Source organism: Rhipicephalus sanguineus, unplaced genomic scaffold, assembly GCF_013339695.2.
Source record: "Rhipicephalus sanguineus isolate Rsan-2018 unplaced genomic scaffold, BIME_Rsan_1.4 Seq59, whole genome shotgun sequence".
NCBI lineage: Eukaryota > Metazoa > Arthropoda > Arachnida > Ixodida > Ixodidae > Rhipicephalus > Rhipicephalus sanguineus.
In genome coordinates this window covers 55,678-74,412 of record NW_023615577.1, presented here as the reverse complement: position 1 = coordinate 74,412, position 18,735 = coordinate 55,678, and the positions used below count along the sequence as shown (strand labels likewise).

At 46.1% G+C, this 18,735-nt stretch overlaps 1 protein-coding gene across 1 annotated transcript; it reads right to left on the bottom strand.

Annotated features, from left to right (window-relative positions):
* Positions 1–668: 668 nt before the first annotated feature.
* Positions 669–12,707, bottom strand: LOC119377859 (uncharacterized; the record flags this gene model as incomplete). Its single annotated transcript, XM_037647157.1, is given in 4 exon segments — positions 669–728; positions 6,696–6,758; positions 8,513–8,619; positions 12,533–12,707. Coding segments are annotated over 4 exon segments (405 nt in total), but the record flags the coding sequence as incomplete, so codon positions are not given.
* Positions 12,708–18,735: the final 6,028 nt, after the last annotated feature.

Here is an 18,735-nt window from a genome sequence, read left to right as displayed (position 1 = left end):
GGAAGATGGCAGCTGGGTGGCGTTCGTTGTTTCTCTTTGTTTTTTCTTTCTTTCGTCTCCTTCTTTGTTGTATCTCTTTTTTGTATCCGTTTCTTTCTACTTCTTTTTTCTCTTTCTCGCTATTTACATTTTTATTTCTCTTTCTTCTCGTTCAATCTCTCTGTGCTTCTTTCGCTCTCTGTCTTTGTTTCTTTTTATTTCTCTCTATCTTTCTCTTTCACTCTTACTCTATCTTTTTCTATCTCTTTTTCATGTCTGCTTCTTGCTATCTCTCTCTCTCTTTATGTCTTTCTCTGTCTATCTCATTGTGTCTTTATTCCCTTAATTTCCCTCTATTTTTCTCTTCCGCTTTCTCGTTGTCATTTTTCTCTTTCTTTCTCTCTATTCTCTATCTCTTCTTTCTAGCTCTTTCGTTCTCTCTCTCTTTTTCACGTGTTCCTTTTCGTTTGACAATCACACCTGCTCCACGCGGTAGTGGGGCTTGCCCAATTCCTCTTGCGCATGCCCACCTGGGCAATTTCGCACGACGGAGCACAACTTAGCTATAACCTAAACATCTTCACTGTAACGAGAATGAAGAGAGCGCGTGCCGGTTCATGGTGATGATAGTTTTTTACGACGGAGCACAATTTAAACAGCTTCGCTGTGAAAAAAAGTGTCACACTTACATATATGTTCAGGAACTTTCTGAGAAAGCATTGACCGGCTATACCTCTTCTCGTAGCCCTCTGCAATTGAAACACATGACAGTCACGATCCAAAGACTCGTACTCTTTTAGCCTATATATTCTGACATAGAGCAATATAAAGCAAGAAATTATGAAACCAAATTACTGTAGCAGGTTTACCAGTTTTTACGAAACTTATTACGTAAAGTTCCGTGAATAAGCATGAAAATGGCACGTAACTGTTAAGAGCCCGTGTATAAAGAAGCTATGAAGAGCTTCTATGACATATTTCTCAGTTTTAACGCGATAGCGTTAGAGAGCTCGTGTCGCAGAAATTCCTGTGTTGGCGTCGGTGACGGCGTCGTTGGTTGTGAGCGAAAAATCGCCCGTGACCGAAAAATCGATAAAGAAGCAAATGGAATAAACAATAAAAATCTTCGGTCCACTTGAGGATCGAACCCGGGCCGTAGGTGTGGCAAGCAGGTGTCCTACCACAAAGCCATGATGTTACTTTCAACTGCTTCGGAAAAAACACTACATAAATGCCATGCAGTGGAAGGAGTCTCCTTAATGCATTTAATGTTGCATGGCAGAAGCGCACAATCGCGCAAGGCGACGCTTAACTGCATCAACTGTTGCAGTGCGATTTTCGTGTGTTGTGAAGACCAACTACACATCTTTCGCACTCACATCGGCTCTCGGACTTCTTGCCGTGTGCCTTGCAAACTAAGCACAGCCTTGAGGAATTCTTTATTTTAATCGGCAGGTGGTCACGAAGAAAATGAGCCCATTCGGCGATTTGTAGGCGCACTGGCGAGGTCATCAAACTACGTTTTGCACCCATATCCGCTAAAAACCATGTTAGACACACACACACACACACACACACACACACACACACACACCACACACACACACGCACGCACCACAACACACACACACACACACATACACAACACACACACACACACACACACAAACACACACACACACACACAAACACACACACACACACACACACACACACACACACACACACACACACACACACACACACCACACACACACACACACACACACACACACACACACACACACAGAATTACAAACAGTTCCAAAACGGACACACTATGTCTATCTAGCGGAAAACATATCAAACAAACAGCAAACATTATGGCCTCCTAGATGGCAAGCGCGCCGCGCGCCCGCCATGTCGGAGGTCATACAGTTTGCTGTTTGTTTGATATATTTTCGGCTAGATGGACACTATAGCTGTCCATTTTGGAGCTGTTTCTAATTGTGTGTGTGTGTGTGTGTGTGTGTGTGTGTGTGTGTGTGTGTGTGTGTGTGTGTGTGTAACAGCACACATTAATAAGTATGCACTTAGTGGTTGAAGTGCGCACTAGGGGCCGGATTTCGCTATCGCGTTCAACTCTTAAAGGCGCGGCTTAAGGCTCCCCGAATTTTTTAGGAAATGTAGTTTGCATCATAATGTGAAACGTGCGGCGAATCGGGCTGGTTGGTAAACTTGCATAGTGGCTTATTTACCGGCTAGTGCCTGTCCCGTCTACTGCCTCTCTTTTTGTCCTGGCTATTTAGCGTTTTTCAATAAGTCATATTGTGTACTCTTGAGACTACTGCGGTAGCTTCATCATCTTCACTAAAGACAAACTTCGCTAGCGCATTAGACAGCCCAATACCGACAATTATACTAAAATAACCGAGACCTTCCGCTTGGTGGATAATTGGCGAGATTTTAAAAATAGTTTACTGACGATTATACGATACTCCATAATGGGAAATTTGAACGCGGCTATTGAAGTGCTTACATTTTGCAGTATATATGGCAGAGCTTGAGACTGTCATGCATGCATCGATTGGCTGCAGCGACCATTTTCTGTTTGCGCTGCGCTAATGGCAGGATCTTATCGACCCTATCGGTTAGGCACAGCAATCAGCGGCGCCAGCTTCTGAATTCTGTCGGCGACGCTGAGCCTCTGCCCTGGCTGCTTGTCTAGGAGCAGCGGTAGACGATGCACTTCTACCGGCTACCTCACGTAATTTAAATGCGAAGCATTTCTTAGCTAACTTCTGCGACATTGAGCGCATCTATCTATCTATCTATCTATCTATCTATCTATCTATCTATCTATCTATCTATCTATCTATCTATCTATCTATCTATCTATCTATCTATCTATCTATCTATCTATCTATCTATCTATCTATCTATCTATCTATCTATCTATCTATCTATCTATCTATCTATCTATCTATCTATCTATCTATCTATCTATCTATCTATCTATCTATCTATCTATCTATCTATCTAGCCGCCTACGACCTGGCCGTTTCGTTAAAGGGATGTATACCAAACTTGGTATGGCACAACATGACTGTATGACGAGCATAAGCGATTGGTCATAACATGAAAATCATGACATGCATGTCATCAACGGCATGATTTACATGCCACGGCCTTGGTGCTCTTGCGGCAATTTCGTGACCTTGATAGATACGAACATTGAAATGGCGTGACAAGATTGTATGACAAACATAAGTGACAGATCCCACAGCGCAAATCATGACACACATGTCATGTACAGCATGCTTTACATGACATGGTCTCGGGGCGCTCGCGTCCGTTTGATTGCATGAATGTAAACCAAAAGTGGTGCGACGAAGCATTTCTGCATGGCGAGCATAAATGACAGGTGGTAACAGGAAAATCATGAGAGGCATGTCACGTACGCTATAACATACAGGCCCCGCTCATGGTTCGCTTGCGGCCGTTTCGCTATCTTTACAAGCACCAAATTTCGTATTGCGTCAAGTGAATGTGTGAAGAACATAAATCAAAGGTGATAACATGAAAATTGTAACGTGCATGTCATATGGAACATCATTTACATGCCATGCTCATAGTGTGCTCGCGGTCATTTCGCTAACTTGATACGCACCAAAACTGGTATTTGGTGACGTTACTGTATAACGAATATAACTGACAGGTGGTAACATCAAAATCATGACATGCATGTCGTGTGGGACGTGATTTAGATGTCACGCTCATGGTGCGCTCGCGGCCGTTTCGCTAGTTTGATGTACACCAAAATTGGTATTGCAGGACGTGACTGTACGACGAAAATAAATTACAGGTGGTAACATGTCAATCATGACATGCATGTCGTGTGGGGCATGATTTACATGCCACGCTCATGGGCTGCTCGCGGTCGTTTCGCTAGCTTGATATGCACCAAAATTGGTATTACATGACCTGACTGTACGAAGAACATAAAGAAGAACAACCATGAAATGCATGTCGAGTAGGGCATGGTTTACAAGCCACGCTCGTGGGCTGCTCGCGGCCGTTTTGCTATCTTGACATACACCAACATTGGTATTGCGCGACGCGACTGTATGATGAACACAAATGGCAGGTGGTAACATGACAATCATGACATGGATGTCATGTACGGCATGATTTACATGACACTGTCTTGGTGCGCTTCCGGCCGTTTTGTTAACTGAATACAAACCAAAATTGTTATGGCATGACATCAGTGCGTGACGAACGTAAACGACAGGTAATGCACTGCATATACCAGAATATAAGCTTAATTATATATTAAAGATTGTACATGCATGAATACATCACAAGCGTGTGATATACAGTGAACTAGGTGTCATGACATGAAGGCCTTCATTTGCCGCAAAGACATACTAGGCGTCGGCGATGTATGCAGCTTTTTGCTGGCTGCTTCGCATTACATCAATTCCCACAGTACGCTGTATCTGCCTGATTTTGTACAGAAGGAATTCACTGAGGCCATTTTTTATTACAACAACAACAACAACAACAGAACAGCTACTACTACTACTACAATTACTACTCATAATAATAATAATAATAATAATAATAATAATAATAATATTAATAATATAATAATAATAATAATAATAATAATAATAATAATAATAATAATAATTATTATTATTATTATTATAAGACGAAGAAGAAAAATACTAATAATTATTATCTTAATATTACTTTAGATGAACTTTGTATATTTTACAAGAGAATGCTCTGAGTATCGTGTCTGGCGCGGAGTATACGGTTTGTGCAGCAAATGCATTGATAGCGTGAGCGCGTTTTACAGCAGTAGGCGCTGACAGACGTTCACTCGTGCGCCACTGCTATGGCGCTGCCCTCGATTTGCCTCTGAAAGACGAACTCCTTGTGATGTGATGCGACCATTGGACGATCGGCCGCCCTCCGTGCAGACGCTGCTGGAGCACCGTCCCCATCGCTCGTCGGCCCACAACGCAGTTAAAGCACTTTTGTGCTTTTTAAGGACTAATGGCCTTTGTGAACGCTTGTGACTATTGTACAGTGCCCCTGCCACATATGTCAGAGCATTTATTGATCATTTCCTTTGTTGGTTTTTTTTAACGCTCCCCCCCTCTATCTCTGTCTCTCCCACCTTTCCATTCCACTTCCGTTTCCCCCGGCGTAGGATAGCCAACCGCACTATGTCTGGTCAACCTCCCTGCCTTCTTCCTTTTGTGTTCCTTCCTGGTTTCCGAATTATCCTATCGCTTGACGCGCTTACCGAACTCCTTACCGATGAAATCGTCGGCGAAGGGACGACGGCGTGCTACCTTGGCGCCACCTTTTCGCCATAGCGGACGTGCAGCACTGTGTTTCCTCGCTCCCTGCTCTCTTCCTCCGTTTTCCTCCTATTCTATTGCTCTCCTTGCCATCACATTTCTTTTCTCTCCCTTTCTTTGCCATCGTTTTTAATAATTCTCCCCAACACTTCCCATTAGCCATCATGCGAACGAAGATTCGAGAAGTGTACGTAGAGGCGCTTGGGAGGTGCGCTTAGAAGCGCCCTATACACAGACAAGTACAGTGTTAAGGCGAAAGCCTTTAATGTCTCATACTCGTGGCGTCCGTCCGTCCGTCCATCCCTGCCCTGGAATATGCCCGCTGTGGCCTCTCCCCTCACACTCTCTGTGCAATCGCCTGATGGCACAGCGGCGTATAGCAACAGTTGCACCGCCACAGCTGTGGCCTCTCCCCCTTACACTCCCTCAGCAATCACGTGATGGCACAGCGGCGCATAGGCGCATAGCAACAGTTGCGCCGCCACAGCTGTGGCCTCTCCCCTTTACACTCCCTCAGCAATCACGTGATGGCGCGCGCGGCAGCGCTCCTTCGTCTGACGTCTCTTTGCAGCTGTCGAACTAGTCGGATGGCTCCCAAGCGGCCTGGTGATGATTCCATGGCAAGTTGTTCGGAGAAGCGCCCCAAGAATGTAGATTCCCCGATACCGTGATATAGTCAGTCGAATGGCCACAGCCTTTCGCAGAACACACTTTGGAATTTAGAAAGTGTGCTTCAATTTTTTTCCACGTGGTTGCTCACGAGAAGGTGAGCCAATTATACGGACAGGAATTTACATAATAACTGATGGATGACCGAAAACCTATATAATGCTGCTGCCCCACCAAGAATTTTCACTTTTCAGGTGGCGATACAGGAGAACAATAACGGTCATTAGGTAGCGCAATGACTTATATGCAATGATCTCGTAATTGGCGTCACAAATGCGACTGCAATTAACTCCGACTACCCCCCTCCCCCCTTGCCACCATCCGATGTACAGCTGCGCAGTGCCGCGAAGGCAACAAATTGCAGCGGAAAACTGACGGATGCGCTCTAGCGACGTTTACAACGTGTTCGATGTGCTAATTGTACTACATAAACAATGAGTACACAGGAAGTAGCTTTTACATAAAAGTGGTCCCTCGAAATACTGACACCAATGTTTCCCCAGAGTCCTTCAAGGACCCTGGTTCCGCCCACCGATTGTGCGTATGTGCTTGGGCTAATAATTTAATCTCTAAGGCGATGATTCTTTTCCGAACACAATGGAAGACGATGCGCAGAGGGTCGCTACGACCACGGGCATTCAGACACGAGCGGTCGCTACAAGTACTCTGTGAAAAGATATATATCCTTACATCTTTTATGTCCAGTATTCCATCGTAGCACTCGTCATGATACTCGCAAACCATTTGTACGATCTGTTGAGGAGAAAACTGTTGAGATGTGGTAGCAACAATTTATTACAGTCACTTGAAACTAATACTTTTTTTCGAAGAAGAGGGAGTTGTGTTCCTGGGCAATTCCCCCAAAACGCAGCCATCAATGTTGATTAAGGATGATGAATCCCGCAGGGATTTCAGAAGAAAGCAAGGCAGAAAGAGTGCTATTACTTGATTGATAAAGTTCCTGTGTTTTTCATCAGCCTTCATCATGACATACCAACAGACCCAATCCGCTGCTTTAGTGAACGTCATTAATGTTGCTTATTGGTCCACAGTATACACAAAATTGCTACAAAGCGTAAAAGAAACATCCTGAGATACGCTCTAGCTGTAAGTGTTGTAATCCTGAACAATGCATCATCCTGCGATACGGGTGAAGAACTGGCAAGACTGAAGTCCTTATGCCACGAAAGTCATGTCTAATTTACTCTAATTGTCCAACTTAAAACATTTCGATAATTTTCTTTAACGTAGTCCAAACAAAAGAAAAAAAGAAACCTGTACCATTTATTATGTTGGAAGTGTATCTGATGTAACAAGTGCCGCAAAACGTTCGACAAACCGGAAAAAAGTTTTTATTGCGATATATGGACAGTCTCGGCTGGATTTTGCCGTCGCCGTCATGCACCGTATATGTATAAGTACGTATATACATATATAAAAGCACCAAAGAAAAATAATTCAGAAAAATGCTTCCCAAGCGCGGAATCGAACCATGGACCACTTGCTCCGCAGGAAGTGGCGCTAACCACTACGCCACGAAACGCAGATCCTCCACGTAGCTAACGGCGAGCGTTATATACACACCCTTTACCGCTGGACGGACTCAGAGACGGCAGGCGCTGATAAGCGTTTCTTAATTACCAGCGAGATGGCGCTAGGAACGCTACGGGCGCATTTAAAAGTCGTCGGCGAGCTCGCTCGCTTCTTCTTATATTAGCGCAGGGAGAACCTTGCCCTTCCGCTGTCCGCTCGCACGGTTTTCTCGTGTGAGGGGAAGAGGGATGTTTCCAGCTTTCACCGTGATGTCCGCGCTCATGTTACGGAGCGTACGAAAGTCACTCGAGCTCAAGGGACGCCGTCAAACGAACAAACAGAAGATGAGCGCGAACTATCAAGTGTCCCAGCTCGACACTTGAAGCACGCTAGTTTCCTTCGCTGCTTCGGCCGCGTTTGCAACAGGAGCGCTGTTCAAACTGAGAGTATCCATTGGCGAGCCTCACTTCGTATTGCATTAGTTTCTTGCTATCGCATTCATTGCTTCGCCCTTGCGGCGAAACTGTGACTTTTTTTTTCCATGGACATGACAAGCTGCACCAGAAGTGCATTGTTCTTCTGCGGGAACAATAATATGAAAAAATCAGTTTTCTGCAATATTTTTCCACGTTAAGGTTTCAGGATGATAAAAATAAACACCGACCAGAAATAAAGACAACATAAAAGCAAGACGTTCCGGCTCCTGCACGGGAGCGAAAGAAGGCTTGCGAAGCGTCTTGCTTTTATGTTGCTTTTATTCGTGGTTGGTGTTTCTTTTTATTGTCCTCATGTATTTTCTCGGCCAGATGGGTTTCCATCCGACTCTGGACTTCACGTTAAGGTTTAAAACACTGTATATCTGCCAGCGCGAATGTTAGCAATGTCGGCGGCGTTTTGCTGGGAAAAAAACTATGTGCATCATGCTCATTGAGAAAGAAAATTCGGGTAGTTATGTGTTGGCGATGGTCACCCACCTTTGCGAGGAGGCTAGCGTTTGCCCTGTAAGTGATAATCACATCGGCTGCGCAGTCTACCAGCACTTTGGATGTCGGCCTCAGCACCTTCAGCATCTTTGACATAGCTGCGCAAGAGCATACTATATAGTGTTGCTCACTTACGATGGAAACTTCGGTGTTATATAAGCCTTGCGCACCGCTAAGCAGAAAGCAAGAAATGTTTCTGCCATTTTGTGAAATTAATATATCAATGAATAGCGCGAGGCGTGAGTCGACCAGGCTTCAACAACCGAACTACGGGAAGGACGCCATTTCCGCATCTTGGGATATTTGTGTTAAGTCATCATAGCGGCGTTATTCATGAGCCAGAGTTACAGACTGTGGTATCTGGGGAAGGATCCCGGTGCACGGATTATGATAAATTTTCAGTAAGGTTAGTCCATACAGCAGAGATACGGCAATTATTCAATGTTAGTATTCTTTTGGCCAGTTGGAGTCTATGCTTGTCTAGAATGAGCTCTATTATATCTGTCGCAAGTTGCAAAACAGTGTCCAGTTATGTAACTTCCCGGTGAATTGCGAGAACGCATCAATCGGCTGCCCAATACCTGGAAGGTTTCGTACAAGGTTTTCATTCAGGGAGGGTCTTAATTGCCCTAATTTTCCACCGTATGAAGCATTGGGTTTACAATGGAGGATAGTCTACAGCCACGAACGTGCTTCACAGATGGCCCAGTTTAACGTCACATTATTGTCCATCGCATTTTCACGACCGGACACTGACGCCGTTGCGTATCCACTCGTCTGCGAAACTACTGCAGCATATTGCTCTTTACCAAGTAAGCGTCACCGCCGTCCTTGCGGACTCGACCTAGACATGCACGTTAGAAAACCACCAACCGTGGAAGTGCAGGACAAGCTTACTGCACAGACTGCAACTAGCTGTGGCGTTCATTCGTTGTTACCTACACCCCATCGGCCGTGCAGAGAGTCTGAATTGAGAACTATGTGGCATTACTGCGACTGCTGAGCACCTCTTGTGCGCCTGTCCGCGATATATCACGCAAAGAAAACCAATCGCCCCCTTCTTGTTGAAATCTATGAAGCAACAAAAGTCAGAAAAAACGTATGGCAGCTCCACTACTGCGAAACCTGAGGAAATGCGTCGCACGGGCACCCAGGGATTCCCGTTCGTAGATTTCCCACTGCTCCGTTTACCAAAGCATCGATGACGCCAATGTTTGAAGTAAGCATGTAGGGTTTCCCTGACACAAGTAGAACCTGGTGTGGCACAAGTAGAATCTGGTGTGACATGGTGTTCGCTACATTTTTCTGCGCTTTATCGACTTCCTGCTTTTTACTGCAGTTGAGATACGCGTCGTCTGCACCTAGTTGCGCCAGATCATTTCCCCCATGAGATGTAGTGACGAAGCGCCGGCGAAGCGTAGAGGAGGGGCATTCCCTCGCTTGGCGAGGTGGTGGCGCCCTCTGTTGCGCTGCCTCAGAGTCAGCCGCAGGTTTCCGAACCGTTATTAGCAATTTTTAGTTAATTATTGCGGATACTTCTTCGTTACTTCTGCTAATTATGATATTTTAGACCTTGTTCGTTCATTTTAAACCGACTTTAAGCATTGCTATTCTTGTTATGGCCTGTTACGACAAGTCTCCGCTCTTAAAAGTTATGTGGGGACCTCCACCTCATCATAAGCGCCATATTCTGAAAGCAGTGAAGAAGTTTTTGCGCCAGACGGAACTGGACAAGAGACTGTAAATAGTTTTTGGACATTCATGGTTTTGCTTGATCGCCATCTTCCTCCTCATCATTAACGCCTTCTGTCTCCTCCTTTATCACCCCCTCTACACTCCTAACGCTGAATAGCGGGCAAGAAAATTCACTCAGGCCGACCTCTCAGCTTTTCTGTCATAAGAAACCTCTCTCTCACCTTGAGGATTCTGAACTGCAGCTGAAAAAATGGTGGTTAGGCGCACTTTAGTGGAACTGGGTTATGGACAGATATAAAAACCAACTGTGGTTTCATCACTGACTTATAATGCTGGCCTCACGCGAATACGGTTTCGTCCGAACGATGAGAGCCGATAATAAGCATAGATGGTGATCATAGGTAGTGAGCGAAGAGTGTGGCACGCTTGCACACAGCGCACAATCCACCCGTAACAAAGAGGCACTTTCATATCTGAGGACCGGGCGTGCGGTCCACTTTTGATTACCGTGACGATGTCGCACCAAATACTCAAAGGGAGCTTAGAGCACGCGAGTGCCTCAATGTGTACATCATGTCGCCTCGCTGCGTACAGAATATCTCTGTCTACGCATATCGAAAGTTTCTGAGAGTAAACGGGTATAAATACGTCACACGTATACAGGAGAACGTGTAAGGTGCCGCGGTTTGCACGGGCTCCCACCTTTCCAAGTACATTCGTCATTCCCAATGAATTACGTCATTGGCGCTTGCAGAACTGCCAGACATCAATGCTGCTCTGGTGTTCGTTTTCCTAATCGGTAGGAATGATACAGATGCTCGAAATTACTGGGGCAACTAGGAAATTATTCAACACATTCTTTGCCGCTTTCCTCGTTGCAACGCGCACAGGCTATCGCTAGAGGCCAACAGCTAGATGCCTTACGCCAATAGCTAAATGTCGATAGCTAGAGGTCTTAGAAGTTAGAACAAGTGAAGAGTGAGTGAAGGCTCTGTTGAATATTTCACGTGGCATTGGCCTGCTAGAGAGACTATATTACTTCTTTACGCCTATATTTTTTAAACGTGCACCTGAGTCTACGTACACTGGCCCGAAGCATTCGCCTCCATCGAAATGCGGCCGCCACGGGCGGGATTCAATCCCGCGGTCTTCGGGTCAGCCCTCGAGCATCATAGCCACTAGACCACCATGGAAACGTTTTCTGCCGTCCGTGCCTCTGCACGGCATTCTCAAATAGCTCAAATAGCCGTGTTTTGCGCGTCAGAATAGCCAACAGTCACCCCTTCTTGCTAAAGTTAAGGCTGCGAGGCGGCAGTCACGTTCATCGTCTGAGTGGGCTCCTTTAGGATAAGAGGGTCATAAATGCTCTGTATTGTACTTTATGGAAAAAAGGCCACTATTCTTCATTGAAGAAGAGTCTTTCGACAGCCTGTTCTAGGCTTGATGTAGGCTTGATATGAATGTTGTGTGAGGTTAACTCGCAACAGTTAAATATTGCGTTTTTCCTTCTATCTTGTACCTTAACTCCATTTATCATACTTTGTTTCCTGAACTGTTTTTCGTATCGAAGGGTTCTATCGTTATTTACACTGACTCATATCCCCTTCTCTCCCTCACTGCTTTTTCAGCACCCGCTTCCCATTACGTACCGCTTTATGTTAGCAAAAAAATGGGTAACAGGAGGGTCCAACTACCTGCGCGGCATGACGAACTGTAGCGCTTATACTCACGAGCGAAAGAAGTTCACCTAAGGCACAGTTAACCATAGCACGAGAAACTATCAACAAGCGCGTCAGAGGAGCTTCTATTATAATAAACGTGGTTTAGAATATGTTTTACGACCTTGAGTAGTGAAGCTTTGTTAGTGCAGGACAGAAAAAAGTCGTAAGTGGTACTCTGAACTTCATGTGCCATTAGAGAGCCGTCGAAATATCGCGCCTGTCATCTTTTCAAAAAGTGTAGTTGTCTCGCCCTCGTCGGTACACGAAATGGGTCATTTCACTGATGTTTTTATTGGACCGGCCACCTCACCATAGGACGATGAAGGTGGTTAAGCCGGCAACAAAACACATCTGAACATGCGGCATCTAGAGATGAAATTTTTTAAAGAAGTGATGGGTTTCGAGTTAAAAATAGACATATTTACTACCCGCCTCTGTTCTTTTTCATTCGGTTTTTATGTCCAGCGATTCGAAGATCCTCTGAGCCAAAGGATCCTTACATTGCTAGTTCAGATCCTTACATTGCTAGCACCGATGTAGCACCCTCCAACTCCAATTAAATGTTGTAGCGCTAGCATTGATGAAACAACATTACCTGGAGGCTTCGCGCACACGTTCAGAGTCGACGTAACAGGAAACAACAGCGTCACCAACACGACAACCAGCCATAGCGTCAGCATCGTTAGGATTTGCTGACAGGCTCGGGTAACAGAGTTATCGGCTGCCACTGCTCTGAGCATCGCAGGGTAGGCTGGAGCACTGACCGCCATCCTTGTTTACCCAACTGCCGCTGATTGTTCAAGATGACCTCCATAGCCGCCGCTTTTCGCTGGACGTCTAGCCTGACAGCAGTGATCGAGGCGTAGCTGTAGCTTCAAGCAATATTGATTTTGCCTATTAGAATGTCTAGTGCTGAGCTCCCTGAAATTCATTACCTTTATAGAAGCGTCGACGTTGTTTGCCACATTTTCCCGGCAACTCATATATCAGAGAAACGTTACTGTACTCTGAACGTACGCCTGTCGCCGCACTATTTTATTAATGACGTCTATTCTTCTTTGCCTTTACATTTTTCACAAGAGTGGTTTAACATTTTAATGATAAATAGTAGAAGGGCCTAATAGATAAACGTCTACGCCGAACGTTATCCCAACGACTGTCAGGTCTCTACAGAGACAATGTATTCTTTACCGAAATGCACCACTTGAGGTAATCCTTGAACTCCTTCATCCTGAAGCGTACTAAGCTAGGCCAGTTCGCATAAATTCTTTCGTAAGAACAGCGCAAGAACGGAGACGCACGGCGCTTGTTCTTGTCCTTACCTTCGTGTATGCTGCGCCCCCTTTTTTGCGCTTTTTTACGATAGATGCGTTATGTAAAGCGAATGAACAAATCTATACGTATACTTCTAAAGAAGATTTGGAAAACGCTTAAGCTTAGCATTTAAGAGTGGAACGCGATAGCGTTATTAAGGTGATGCCTCATGAAACGCGAAATGTGTTAAATACATAATATAGCGGAACAAAAACAAGGACAGAGAAAGAAGCACACAGGACGACCGCTAGACTTCAACTGAAAATTTTACTCTGGACACGTGACACGTAAAGTGTAAAACAACATCTAAACTGATGGAAACGTCACCATTCTGCCTTCGCATCAAGCTGCACGTGCCAAGCTACGCGTCGCGCATGCGCCCTTCCAAGAAGCCAATCTCCTTTTTCGTTAGGACAATTGAGGGCACACTTACACACCTATCCGCCTCCCTGTTTATATACATGGCCTCACAGATCTCACGTCGTATCTGGTCACGACCCCTTCCCAACACCCGAGTTGCACCAAATGCGTATTTAAGTCAAGACCAACCAGCCCAAATTTCAGCTTTAACGCGAAATGTGATTGCCGGCCCCGTTGGTGTCACCACGAAGCGGTCCATACAGCACCACTTAACCCCAGATGACTTCCTGATGACGTCACATAACATGTTGTCATATGATGACGTCTTCACATGACATCATTCATTGCTCAAGGAATGATGTCAGTGCCGTCTCTATAGTGGGAGGTGATCTCGTGAAAAGTACTAAGCGATTCTTTGTGGGAGCCGCCGTCATTCTGGGGCAGTCCCTGATCTAGCGCGGGGCGTGGGAGTTCTCGCACAGCAGGGTTACCTTGCTCGTAAGGATTGTGGGGCTGACCGAGTGGCCCTGATGAGCCAGGAACCAGGCGAGGTGTGAGCTATCCACTTTCTCACAATTATGAATATTAAAGGGGTCATGAACCACTTTTCCAAGTAATGATCTAATGGCCTCAGTATCGGAGTGTACTGCCTCCCGAATCGATTGCCGCAAAAATTTCTCGAATCCGTCAAGAATCAGCGGAGTTACGGGGGTTTGGCGCACGCTCCCAGCGCTTTCTCTCTTTTCTCGTGCCGACGAGCGCACTGGAAGCTAGACAGGGAGGGATGGCATGGGGGAAAGAAGTTACGCCAGCGCGCGTCATGAAACGCGATCGCTCTCCCGCTGTGATTCGCTTGCGCGAGTGCGGCTACCGTGTACTGAGGAGTGCGGCGCCGGCAAGTGGCGGCACCCCGCGGCAAGAAGCGCATCTGATCCGAACGCCGCTCTCGATTTACGTCGGCTATCGGCCAATAAGCATGCTATGTCTCTTGCGACGTACAGCGGACAGACGCCCCGCCCACCGACGAGAGTGAGAACCGGCCTCTGTTTGAAAAGAGGGTGCCTGGGGAAACGGCAACTTCGCGCTCCGCATGTGGCCATTACGCGGCGCGCACGACTGTAATATTTGGCAGAGCAGTTCATAGCCGTGTCAGCTTTCCGCAGGATGTGTTTTTTCAATCAGCCCAAGGGGTGCTTCATGACCCCTTTAAGACTATTCAGAAGTAACCTGTGGGTTTGTATTGAGACGGAGCCGGCTGAGTAATTCTTAATAGTGAACCTTGTGGTGTGCCTAGGTTGCCTAAATTGTGTGGACCCCTGTGGCTGTACCGAGTTTGACCCGAGCCATCCGATTAGCTTGAAAGGACCTCACATAATTGTAAAAGTTGCCTCCCAGGTTCAAGGTTGAGATTTCATTTAGTGTATGTTTGTGTTTCAAATGCTTTAGTAAGAACCAGACCTACGATGCCCTTTACGTCCCTGCTAGGGTCATCAATAACAGCACATTTGATCATGAACGTCGCGTCCTGTGTTAATAACGTCTTCTTCCGAGAACCTATGAGATTGTGCCTCAAGAGCTTACTCTTTTCTATGTGTTGTACTATCCTGCTATGAATAGCTTGTTCGGCTACCTTGCCCATACATGATGTAAGTGATATGGGCCTGAGGTTGCCTTTTGTTAATGGTCTACCGGCTTTCGTTATAAACGTCACCTTCGCCTCCCTCCACACTGGCGGGATCGTGCAGCATTTTCAGAGACTGCAAATTTTGAGATGATTATTTCTATGGCATCGTCGTTCAGGTTTTGCAAAAGCTTGTTTGTGATGCCATCCGGACCTGGGGCAGATCTGCCATTTAAATTTAGAGTATGTGCCTTACCGCGGCTGTAGTGAAATCACTAAGTTGCAATAGTCCGGAGTAACGTTCGTGTATTTCTCCTTTGTTCTCAATTTCATTTTTAAGTGGCAGGTACATGCATGCGAGGTCGTTTGCGACCTCAATTTCTGTGCGCCCTATAGCTATCTGCTTACTGACGAGTCTATTTACGTCGAGGTTTTTAGTACCTCTGGATAGCTTATCGTTAAGGAGACTCTTTAATAGTTTCCATTTGCCTCCTCTGCGCATTCTGCCGTCTGTTTATGAGCAAGATTCATTCAATTGATGACGTGAGAGTTGGGCCACGTAGCTTTCAATATCAGGATTAACTTTGGCAGTCCTGGCTCTAAGTTTTGATTAAGTCTGTGAGCCTTCCATCTGGTTAGGAGACTTCTTCACCTCCAGTATATGAGCTAGTTTGGAGGTCCAAGTTTGGGGCTTCGATTTCTATTGAGAGTGATTTAATAGCTTTCGTAATTGCTACATTTAGCTGTCCTACAAGCTTCTCATAATATTTGCCATCTATGCTGGTTTTCTTAAGTAACTTACGAAAGAGATCCCAGTCCACGTACTCATATTTCCTTAACGGTGGTGGTTGTGTTTGTAAGAATACCTTACTTATGTAGTGATCACTTCCTAAATTTTCCTGGAGATTGGCCCACCAGCCTTCAATTCCCCAAGGAATGTTAGATCCGGGGTTGTATCTCTGGTAGTGGAGGTGTCAGTTCTCGTGGAGAATTTAACGTCTGTAATAAAAGCAAAATTTAACTCGCTGGCGGAGGTTTCCAAATTAGTACCCTTGACGGTCTGACGATCATAGCCCCATTCTTTCTTGGAAGCGTTGAAGTCCTCTGCCACCACGAGTGGGGCTGTGTCTGTATTATTGCATATGCGAGCCAAGAAGGTCTCGAAATCGTTTTTCCTATCTGCCGGAGAGCTACATATGTTAGCTATAAACAGGTTAGCTGTCTTCTTGTTTTTCAAGATGATAGACCAACCTTTTACTTGGGTAGCTCGTGAGGTTCGTAGGATGTACTCTTTCTAGCCAAAGCCGCTTTTCCACGAGGCCCTGGAATGATCAAGGTTTCGGGTCTGTAGCCCGGCAGAGAGATATCCACGTTAGCCAGTGTTTCTTGCAAGAGCATAACGTGCGGGTTAACATTGATCGATCTAATGAGCTGCTGCAGGGGAGCCTCGCGCCTTCGGAAACTCGCACAATTCGACTGCCAGATTTTAATGTTATTGCTATCATTCGCAGCCATTGTGATGACATGGGTTGACTGCCCGAACACCTAGAGTCTGCGCTCAGGCTACCGTTTATCTCTCCTTGGACTGCCGATTCAGCCGCTGCGTTTGCGTAGGCCTTAACCTTGGGCCTTTCTAGTTGACCAACTCTAGCATCTAGATTGGTGATTAGCTCCATGATTTTCGCCACAGTCGTGTCTATTGTTGCTAACCTAGCGGCTATTCTAACTATTGGTCTTGGGGGGTGCCTCGCGTTCTGCCATCTCTTCTGCCTCAGTGGTTTCTCACTCTTCCTCCTCTGTTTTGCTAATGGGAAAATGGTGGGGGGGGGGCTTTACGTTTGGGTTTGCCGACCAAGGGTTTCGGAGTCGGTGCCTCTATCTGACTACGGGGTGTTTCTGACTCTTCTTTAAATGATATGAGAGCTTTCCTGAGCTCAGACAGTTCTTGCCTCAATTTCTTATTTTCGGATTCTAATGTCAATATTCTGAGATTCGTCTTACAATGAGGCTGTGCCCTACTGTTTTTGACTCTGTCGGCCCAGGTTGCGCTTGCGGTTCACTGTAAATGGGACCTCTATCTTGTCCCAGGCCCTCGAGCTGGCCAGTCGACACCAGAAGATTCTCCGGAGCTGGTTTATCCTTTGGATCGACAGCGTCATCTGAAGTGGGAGCGTCCTCGTGAGCAGGAGCGCCCTCTCGTGCGAGAGCGCAGGGTAGCGCCATTTCCATGCATCATCCCTTTGCGCTGGAAATCGTCGCTGTCGTCACTGATGTGCTACCTGTGCGCAGCGTTCTTTCCGACGTTGATTTCACTGACGGTGATCTCACCACAGCCGTACCACGCGTCTATCTGTCGTCGGTAGGGTTAGCAGGACACGAGTACGTTACCCAAAATATCGCGTTCTGGCACTCTTTGTCCCTCAAAAAGTAACACCACTGTTGTAGTTTGCTTGGTCCCACGAACCTCGGCGAGGCCCAGATTTCGATGATTGACGAAAAGGGTTCTCAGTTCCGCGTCGCTGACCTCCAGGTCGATACCACGAACAAACCCCCTTGCATGTATCTTCTCCTGCTGCGGTGTAGGCCGCCTCTTCGAAGGGTCCATCCTTCGTATGTATCTTGCGTACCTTGGAGTAAGATCTCGCTTTTTCTTCCCACGCAGTCGACGCCACCAAAATGTATTGATAGCCGTTCGGACAGCACGTGTCCTCCGTCGTATCTTCCGGCGCTAAAGCTGCCGACATGGCCAGTGCTCTAGAGAGATGTACCAGGCTGAACTTTCTAAGGTAGAGGCCGCCTCGTGGACGGAAAATTTTCTTGATGTTATCTGTTGGTAACATCGGGATCCTGGAGGCGGTGGCGACGCGCTTAAGCACGTTCTGCAAGGTGGGCTTGCGGCGACTACCCTTCCTGCCGCTCTTGATATCTTTTATGGCCACTGATTTGCCGCCAACGGCTTTTGCCCGTCTACTGCGGCGATTGATGGCTGTCATCCATCCGATATCTTCCTCTGAAGAGATCTCCATGACTTCCACAGTTAAGATGCTTGAGCTGGATGCCATGCCTTCACTACGTCGTGCGCGTTAAGCCCAGGCCTACAGCGTCAACACCGTATTTCGTGCGAAACGAGCTCTTTAACTATATCGCATACAAAATCTAACTAACGGTAACTTTTGCCTTCGTTGGTTTTTATTCAGAATACAAGTGCCATAATCAGGATGGATCTTTGTGTCAGAAGATGAACTCGTCCAGATCTCCGAGAATATATTAAGATTAATCTCATATAAACGAGCACAAGGCAATCTTTTTTTTTATTTCGATAGCTTCTCTTAGGCACAGTAAAATACGGTGTCAACGATACACACAGAAAAAAAGAAAACATGTTTTATCCCTCCGTCATAGGAATCGGTATAACACGAAAGTGAGCCGTGTTTTCTCAGTAGTATAGTTCATTGTACATTGGTGTATAAAAGCTTGCACAATGTCAATTGGTGTTTGGCAGC